Source organism: Notolabrus celidotus, chromosome 10, assembly GCF_009762535.1.
Source record: "Notolabrus celidotus isolate fNotCel1 chromosome 10, fNotCel1.pri, whole genome shotgun sequence".
NCBI lineage: Eukaryota > Metazoa > Chordata > Actinopteri > Labriformes > Labridae > Notolabrus > Notolabrus celidotus.
Genome location: NC_048281.1, coordinates 6,448,858 through 6,459,244, shown reverse-complemented (window position 1 = coordinate 6,459,244; position 10,387 = coordinate 6,448,858). Strand labels below are relative to the sequence as shown.

Below are 10,387 nucleotides of genomic sequence, written 5' to 3'. Positions count from 1 at the left end.
CCTCCCCCTGTTCAGCCGACTACACAGAAATAGCAGGAACACATACAATTGAGTGTGTCTGCATGATTTTCCCCACACCACATTTCGAACAACCTTTAATGGTATGAGTTTGCCACCCTTGTTGTAAAGCCCTTGACCTATGAATGGGTTAGGCCACCAATGAGCCAAGACCTCTGTATCAAGGGGAAGCTTGTCCCTCCTAAGAAGGAAGAACAGGGAGCAGTGTGCTGACCTAGAGTGAAACAGATCTGCTCCTGCACTTTCACAGCAGGCCTAGATCTCTGCTGCACACCGGCACTGTGACTGACGATGCACGTAATATGGAAGTGGCTGCACACAGGACAGGGCTGGAGCCGTTCATAAAGTGCTTTGCAAAGATGATAAACCTTGCTACGCATGCTGACCCCAGTGTAGCACTTTACTTATTTGTGTGGGTGGGTGAGTCAGGGGCTGCTTGCTTTCATCGTAGTCCACCCACTACCAAACTACTCTTTCATCTAAGTGTCCCAGACTCTCTGCATCTCATAGGAGGAAATCCAACACAGCAAATATCCCGTGACATTCCTGCCATTCTACAACTTTAATTCTATCCGCAATAAAAGTTAATGGAGAAAATAACATACAATGTAAATAAACAGGATAATTAAACAACTTCCCATTTAGGCCTTTAATCAATCAATCAGTCAATCTTTATTTGTATAGCCCCAAATCACAACAAACGTTTTCTCAAGATGCTTTTACAAACATAGCAGGTCTAGACCCTATTCCATGTTAGATTAGTAACAAAGACCCAACATCAAGACAGGATAAGATCCAGTCCCCTCTCACAGACAGGACTCAGTCTTATCTCATCTTAATACACCATGAGCATTGCACCTCGTAGTAATTAGCTAGTTACAGCTGCAAGGAAAAATGTCCTTTTTAACAGGCAGAAACCTCAAGCAGAACCAGACTCATGTTAGACAGCCATCTGCCTTGACCGAGTTAGGGTTGGAAAGAAGGATAGAGGCGATTAAGAGAAAGAGATACAGATGATAGAGATGAGACAGATAGTAGTAGCTGTTGCCGCTGGAGTCCGGCACATTCATAGCAACTGGAGTCTAGAACGTCCACAGCAGCAGGCCAGAGCTGGTCCAACCTGAGCCAGCTCTAACTATAGGCTTTATCAAAAAGGAAATTTTGAAACCTACTCTTAAAAGTAGAGAGGGTGTCTGCCTCCCGGACCCTGACTGGTAGATGATCCCAAAGGAGAGGTGCCTGATAAATGAAGGCTCTACCGCCCATACTACTTTTAGAGACCATAGGTATGAAAAGCAGGGCTGCATGCTGGGAGCGTGTTCTAGAGGGGTAATAGGGCACTATGAGTAATAAGGACACCTGTGTGTATATTGACCACTCTCCCACTCTTAGATTGCTCAGTCAGCCACAGCAGTAGCTATAATTTTGCCAACATAGTTCTGATCGTTTCCAAAATTGTGTCTCCAAACGGACCTATGTTTTCTGTGTGACTCAGAGCCTTCTTGTCTTGCCCACCCCCACTCCTTTAATATTGACCTTGTTTGCAATACACTACCCTTCAGCAATAATTTAACCTTGACTACACCCACACTTAAGATATTTGCTGCCAGAAATAGCTTTAGCCAGAAGGACTTCCATATGAGAGATAAGATTTTCATAATTTCCTCAATTAAACACCTATCAAAAGACACCCAAAGCTAAGACAGCCTTTTGGGAATGTCTAGTGATGTTTTAGTGTTATTATTTTGTTTTTGTTGATAAACTAATCCAAACAAAAACCTTGTTTACACTCATTAATGTATTATTTCTTTAAATTAACTAATGGGCGGACTGGGTTTGATTTCAGCCTGCAAACCAATTCCTGCATGTCATTCCCCTGTTGACTCCCAGTTTCCTCCCCTATCCACTGTCCTGTCCTCTCAGAATAAAGGTGTAAATTTCCATGAACTAAACTTTGAAAAAAAAATATATATATATATTATATATTATCATTATTATTATTATTATTATTATTATTATTATTATTATTATTATTATTATTATTATTATCATTATTAACAACAACAAAGTAACAATAACAATAACAACAACAACAACAATAATAATAATAATAATAATAATAATAAGCTTTATTTTTTGTATAGCGCATTATAATAATAATGTTTCAAATTTCTGTAACCAAAAATATTTGCAGGACATTGGCAACCACATTGGGATCAGTCCCTTGATTTTCCATCAGCAATATCTACGGACCTGAGGGGCTATGGTTTATCGTCACCAACTGGGCAGTATTTAGGGTCAAACTTTCAATGGGGTTAAAGGCTGCTGTAAATTAATAGGGCATCAAGTTTTTACATTACAAAAAATAAATAAATAAATCAAGGGAAGAGGTTCTCTGTAGATCTTTTAGAAGATCAGTCTAGAGTAAACAAATATTAATATCTGTAAGTAGAGGCAGGAATCAATGACCAGTATAGGGTAAACATAGGGCTGGGTGATAATTCGATAACAATAATTATCATGATGTAATTTTTCTCAATATAAATATAACAAATGTTTGATATAAATGTGATTTATTTAAACATGTAATTAGAGCCCAAACCACTGGAAAGGGAGGGGGCGCTAATGTGCTTTATATGCAACATTAAAGAAAAAATAGAACCAACAAACAAAAACTTCACTAAAATCTCATCTTACACTAAAGACCTGCTTCTTGTTAGCACTGTCAAAAATGAGGGATTCAAGAAGCCTATCAGAGTACTAAAGCCCAGACACAAGCCAACATACCATTTGGTTTCTTTAACTTTCACTTAGGGGAAAACTGCCTTTAAATCAAAATGAAATAATGATTTGATATTTATCGTGTTAATTATCGAAATCAACTGATATGAAACATTTTAGCGTGATAACATCTTTTTCAATATCGCCCAGCTCTAGGTAAATATGTACAAAAAAACCCCTGAAAATCAATGAAAGGATGTGACATTTTAAGAAGTTTCAATGCTTGAGTCTTACTAAGACTTTTCTTACATGTGTGGATACAGTAGCTCCATGCAGTAGCTCCATGCAGTAGCACTATACAGCTGGTGGATGAATGAATGCAGATTTTTTTTCTTTCACCGAATTGTTTCTATTCTGTGTGTAATTTTGAGCGTTCACCCAGTCAGTAGTGGGTGGGAGGGAGAGAGAGAGAGAGAGAGAGAGAGAGAGAGAGAGAGAGAGAGAGAGAGAGAGAGAGAGAGCGGTGGGAGGGGGCGGGACTTGCTGGTTACAGCCTTTCAGCACCACGGACAGCTCCCATCTCCTGTTTATTGACTGCAGGCAAGCGACGCCAAAACCCAGCTGGATGTCTGGATGTTACAAAGAAAAAAAATCAACTCACAGCTAACCATACTTCAACCTCCAGCAAATACCGTCATCGCACAGCCTCTGTTCTTTCCTCCACTTCATCTCCTCGCTTCCTCTTCTTACGGCCTAATTGTGGAGTTCAACCGGGCTTAACTGCATTGCCTCTGCGTCTTGGGTTTCGCTCTCCATCTCTCCTGTACCAGCCACAGTGCTTTCAAAGTGTTTTTTGGACGGGGTGGTGGGTGGAGGTGGGGGTAGGGTGGATTGACCTCCTAAAATTCATGTTACCTGACTACTAACGATTGATCCGATTAATCACCTCTGCTCGGTTATGCCTGATTATGTTGAGGCGTTGGGATTTGATGGATTTTGCTTTAGGATGCCTAAGCAAAAAAGGAAGTTGAGTAGTTTCTCTGTGCATGCTCTGATATGAGACTGGCGACCTGCATCTGCAACATTGGCTGTCATTCTCAAAACAGTACCCCAGACGTATTCCTTTTTTCTCCTTTCCTGTTTGTCTGAACAACAAGAGCAACACAAGAACATGAGGTGTCTGTATTACTTTTTAAATAGCTCCTAAGAGAGAGTGGGTTATTTCACCCTGCTGGTGCAGCAGGAAGCGATTTTTCTTTGCTCATCTGCCTGACAGATTTGGGATCTTCATCTAAGAGAAGACCGGGAACTCTTGAAAAGAAAGGAGAGTGGTCTTTGTCCTCTCTACCACTCACAAGAAGAAAAAAATACCATAGAAAATGAGGAAGTTTCGGAAAGTGTTGGACGGCTTGACTACCTCTTCCCCGGGAGGGACTCTCGGGTCCCCATCGTGCGGCAGCGGGGCCGGGACTCCCACCTCGGCGCCAACTCCGAAGGAAATCGATGTCCAGGAGACTCTACAGTCGGAAAACTTTCAGCTCTGTAAGGTGGGTACATGGAGAGTTTTACTTGATTTCGATTGACAATGTCCGAGAAGGAACACAGGTAACACCATGTAACAGTCTGGCTTTTTAAATGATCTTGTGCGCATTCATTGCGCTTGTGGACGAAGTGATTTCCACAAGTGGTAACCTAATGTAAACACTAATGACGTGGAAAAGGGATCCTGAAAGTTAAATCTGGAGTGAGTTCATTCCCTGCGCTATTTGATGGCCTGCTGTTCTGTTGTTGTGTTTAAAGTTCAGCACCAAGGCTAGCTCATCGTGTCCAATTCTCATGAACAGCGAGGCTATTTAAGACAAATCAGCAGAGAGAGGCAGTCCAAGTCTTTGTGGATTATGCTTATCTTGGCAGTGCTGAAGCTATTAGTCACCCATTGTTCATATACAAGGCTTTTCCACGGAACGCAAGCACGCTGAGGTTGAAATGTGTGCGTCTTTGGCAAGCTCCACTCATGCAGTCCAGCGACTGTATACGCGCACAGTCATCATCATCATGTTGTATTGGGTGCAGTAGCCTAGCTTACACACATGTGATAAAAACAACCCAAAGGAAGTGGATGAATAGCAGCCTCCTGGTTGCATCAGCAAGCAGGCGCGATTGGTGTAGGAGCGATGATATAACTGGTGTCCCTCCCTTGCATAAAGATAGTGCACAACAAGCCAGCAGAGGGACCCTGCAGTAGCCTGCAGTCCTAGCTAATGTGCTTTCACCAAAAAGAGGAAGAATGATGGAGGGATGTAAGGATGGGAATGAGGCATTATGATCTCACTCCCTCATCCTTCAATACAATGTATATGTTTGTTGACAATCCAAGAGGAACTAGTTTCTTTTTGTTTTCTTGAGTGACGCTGGTGGTGGTGTTGGTGGTGGTAGGGGGGTATGATTCAGAAGCTCAAAAGAATGCTGCAGAGCACCAGGCTGGCAGTCTCACAGGCAGACAGAAATAGGGGGCAGAAAGTGCTGGAAAAGAACAGAATGATTGCCTGGTTTCATGTAGGCAGCTTCTTCTCCTTCAGTGAACAGCTTAATGCGTGGTTGTTATCAAAGATTCAACAACAACAGAGCCACTCATGAAAAGCCACAAGTCCTAAAGTGTACCCCCAATTACCAAAACCATCATATTTCTTTCATGTAAGTCTGTTTGTTTTTATTTCTATATTGTAGAATATTTTTAACTTCTTGGTCATCACACATATGACATAATTCGATGAAGATATGTCGTGAAGTTACGTCTTCATCACATTAACACTCAGCACAGGGAGAGCTTTGAAGAATTGTCCTTAGTATTGTCTCTCTTACCATTTAACAAAGTGTCTGTTTTGCAGAACAGAAGCAGAGACAAACTGAGACCTTAAGAGCCGATTTACAGTAATATCTATCAAGACCTTTTTTCCTGTTTGAGTTTGAGCATTCTCTTCTGAAACTGATTTAGTTTTATCTTGGGTAACTTTTAAAAGTTAGTCATGACTTCTTTCCTCATCGTGCTGTGTGGGAGGATACAACAACTTCTCCTGTTTTGATTACACAGTATTTTTTATGTATTTATAGTGAAAATTCTGAAGCAACCAAAGGAATGAAGAGGTTCTGAAACAAAATCTCACTCATGCCCAGGGGAAAACACGACAATACAGGAAGGAATGGGAGTGACACTATGGGAGTAATGAGAGACTATGGTTGGAATTTCTGTATCGCTTTATGATGCTTTTATTTTGGTGCTTCTGCTTGGCGGCAGTGGGAATTTGCATATTAGCAAAGTATTTAGGATCGCAGAACAACATAAACATCTAGATTTAACATTTAACATTTAGATTTAACATTTAACATTTAGATTTAACTGTGCTTTTAACTTACGTATATTATCACAACAAAAATAAAGTGGAAAAAGATCACAAATTTTGCTTTAAATGTGATTAAAAAAAAAAGTGACTTTTGAAAATTCACACTACATTTTCATGACATTTTGGAGGTAAATGTGGAGAAATGTTGCTGTTACTTTCAGTGTGCACTACTTTACAAATGGCGCCCAAAAACCCTTGAGTCTTCCCTGACCTTGTTAGCGTTCTATTGCTGTGTTGTGTAATGGAACTTAAGAAGAGAGCAAACAGAAGTCAGAATGCTAAATGATGGTTGATGCTTTATTCATTTCCTGACCTGCATTCCTCCAAAGTTCCCATGACAGATTTCAGGCGTCAGGAGTAGGAACACTCCTTTTTAGGTTTTGATGGTAAAGCACAGCAAATCACAAACATGAATTGTGATTATTTCACCATGCAGTGCTATGCAAAATTAAATGTAGATGAATAAAATAAAGATGTATTCATACAACGGTAACATTAATTTGCCTCTCAAACAGAGAGATTAAATAAGGAAGAGAGGAAAATAAAATCTCTGATCAAGGACTCACAAGGCATCAATGTTGTACCTGGCTCTAATTGCATTGCATAACATACCGCTGATTGCAATCAGTGCAAATTGAACACACACACACACACATCAGTTTTGTTGCAGCTTAAAATTTCTGGTTTCATGCCAGCTTTATTTAAATTGGGCACTGCAATTTAAATTTTGAAGTGCATATTTTGTGTAACATATGACTCTTCTATTATGACCAACCGGTCATTTTTCTAGTTTTGCGCAGTAAGAAGTTATAACAGTGTTAAAGTCACAACATATAAAAACCTTTCCATTATTACATGTGCGGGTTTAGAGGTGAGGGGGATGCATTGTCCTTGTCTTTTGTCTGACAGTATGATGCATGGGCTTTTAAAGATGACTTCACCTCACTCCCTCAGCAGAGACCCCACATGCTCTCCAATGGGTGTGATGACTCAGTAGGTTTCTTTCCAGTTAGTCTCACATAACAATGTGTCAACTGGCTGTCAGAAGCCACAGTGTGGGATCAATTAAGGAGGAGTTGATGTCGAGCTGACAAGAAAGAATGAAATAAAAAGGAATGGGAGAGGAGAGTTGTTTAGTAAACTGCGTACGTGACGCAACTAATGAGTGGAGTGTGTGTGTATGTGTGTCTGTGTGGGTGTAAAAGCTCCTGTGAGAAGTTTTTGACTAGTCATGAAATAGATTGAAATCAATACTGATGTCTCTTTTGGACCTACAAAAGCAAACAGGACTATCAGCAGCGTGACTGTTGATTATTTTATTATGATTCTTAATGCCTGTAACCACCTTGAGGGGGTAGGTGTCAGACCAGATGGTTGACAGCATGCTAAAGAAACAGCCTTTTTATATGTTTTCAACAGCAAATATTCACAACCAATCATATTCTGCTCTATCAAAAGAAAGCAGGATGAAAATGTACTGCCTTAGTATGTTTAGGACAAGATAAGCAAAGAGACATAATGCACAACTTTGTCTACAGGGGGCGCCAAAATCAACACAAGCCAAATTGCCCTCTGGGATTAATAATGTTCTCTGAATCTGAGTTGCTCACAGGAGCTTTAAGTATGCAGTACCAGTTATAACCATAGAGTGTATAAATAATGGACGTAGTATCTGTGATGTCACCCATCTGTTCATGAGCGCTGTTTTGAAGCCAATTGTCAGCAGAAGCCTGTTGGAAATGTGGAAATCAACCAAGTAGAGTGTGATGTAAAAGGGCAGGGTTAGCCAACAGCTATGTGTTCCTGTCCGGGAGTCAAGTCAGTCATGTCCTTATTTGGGCAAAAACTCGTAATCTTAATATCTTCTGAACTGTAGCGTTAGAAAGAAATTCACCACCCGCTGTAAACATGTTTATTTCTGCTGTAAAGATCGTCTTCTTTGAATTGGTGTGTATGTGGTTTCTGGTGTTTCTCAGCCTCAAGCAGATTCTCGATGAATTGCAGTTTATAACACTTCCGCATGAGCTTCATATTTTGAGACCGGAGGTTGCCGCTTGGTTGGAACAAAACATTTAAAAAGTAATGAACATCTTCTACCCCATTATATCTCCCGCCTGGTCTGGGATTGCCACGGGATTCCGCAGGAGGAGCTGGAACGTGTTGCTGGGGGAGAGGGATGTCTTGGTCAATTTGCTTGGACTGCTACCCCCGCGATCCGACCCCGGATAAGTGGAAGAAAATGAATGGATGGATGAATATCCTCTAAGAATTGAAATAATAATATGTAACTTATAACATGAAGACATTGCAAGAATTTAAAAGAAACCCAAAACAAACAAACAAAAACATACCAAATATGTGTGTGGTGTGTGTGGTGTGTGTGGTGTGTGTGTGTGTGTTTGAGAGAGACAAATAGCCGCCTCTTTATTTTGTGTGGGCTTTCAAAGCCCTTTGTCCATTCGTTCTGTAGGAGAGGGCAGCCTGCCCGTTCACCTCATGCTGTGCAAATATATTGGAACAAGCTTCATAGAAGCCCTTCATTTGTCAAAAGTTTTCATCACTTCACTCAAACTATTCTAAGTATGAGGTGTTTTTTCTTACCATTGTAGTTGCTCTCCTTGAACTGATAAATAATAAGTCAGTTTTTGTCTAGTGAGTTTTTTTTTATTTTCATGGAAGGAAAACACAGGCATCACGGACTCCATTTTTATTTATATCTAACTTCATGCTCCTTTTCAAATCAGTCAAACATTTCTACAAGATGCCCTGTCACAGTTTAATTGACACTTGACTTTGTTTTAGCCATAGACTGTATAAATAATGGACGTACTGTCTGTGACGTCACCCATTTGTTACTGAAGCGCTGTTATGAAGCCAATCATTGGTGGGGGCCATATTGGGGATGCTGAACTCAACCTAGCTGCTGTCAAGCTAGTGTGAGGCAAAGCCTCCTCACCAACAGCAACAGGATGCCTGCCTGTCAATCAAGTCAGCTGTGCCTCTCATAAGGGAACTCATAATCTTAATACCTTAGAAACTACATTGTTATGAAAAACTTCAGCCCTTGTACAGTGTGTGCCAATCAAGAAATTACTTAATCGGACGAAGCTAACCAATTTTCAAACCATATAAATAAGCAAAATATTATTTAAAAAAAAACAAAAACATCTTTAGTCTTGTTTTTTTTCTGCAGTGACTAAGTGATAGGGATAGTAAGATATTACATTCTGCGAGTAAGAAATTACTATTTTGTCCAATCCTTCTTTCTCTATCAAGCATAAGGCAAGATTCTGGTGCCATGACTAATTCACCGCTATGCCGGCTGCTGTGGATAACAGGTTAAGCCACACATGGCTGGTTTTTGACCCCACAGGCGCACATGAAAGCACAATATGAATCTCCTGCGTACAATCACTACTAACAGCCCCTCCACAAACACACACAGGAGATTGCCTTCCAATTACGCCATTCATATTATGCATAATGGCTGTCAAGCCCACGCTTTAATCTGAAGAGACACATGCTTAACATTTCTCCATTCATATTTGACCCCAATAGGATCTGTATTAAAGGATTGTTAGATTAATGATGACTGTATGCTGGACCTATCTGAGTAATCAATCAATCAATCAATCAATCAATCAATCAATCAATCAATCAATCAATCAATCTTTATTTGTATAGCACCAAATCACAACAAACGTTATCTCAAGACGCTTTTACAAAGATAGCAGTTCTAGACCATACTCAAATGTCAAATTATGAACAGAGACCCAACAGGACAGGGTAAAACTCAGCCTTACACTACCTTCATCCACTATGAGCATTGCACCTCGCAATATTTAGCTAGTTACAGTGGCAAGGATAAACTTCCTTTTAACAGGCAGAAACCTCGAGCACAACCAGACTCATGTTAGACAGCCATCTGCCCCGACCGAGTTGGGTCTGGAAAGAGGGATAGAGGAGAATAAGAAACAGAGGGAGCGGTGATAATGATGAGGCGGATAGTAGTAGCTGTTACCACTGGAGCCCAGCACGTCTGTATCAGCTGGAGACTGGAACGTCGACAGCAGGAGGACGTCTACAGCAGCTCAGAGGAACCTACAAGACAAGGGAGCTCAGGAACTCCAGAAAGGTTTATGGTTAGTAACTTTAATGGGACAGGGAGAGTTAAAGTAAGAGGTGGTGGAGGGTTGAGATAGGATCCCAGTGTGTCAGTTCCCTCGGCAGTCTAAGCTTATAGCAGC

General features: G+C 40.7%; 1 protein-coding gene across 1 annotated transcript in view; it reads left to right on the top strand.

The window, feature by feature from the left end:
* The first annotated feature begins 4,118 nt into the window (after nucleotides 1-4,118).
* The window catches only part of stxbp5l (syntaxin binding protein 5-like), a 152,484-nt gene continuing 146,215 nt past the window's right edge, over nucleotides 4,119-10,387 (top strand). Inside the window, exon 1 of the mRNA XM_034694624.1 lies at nucleotides 4,119-4,286. Coding sequence (XP_034550515.1) covers nucleotides 4,119-4,286 — 168 coding nt within the window. The remainder of the gene's footprint in view (nucleotides 4,287-10,387) is intronic.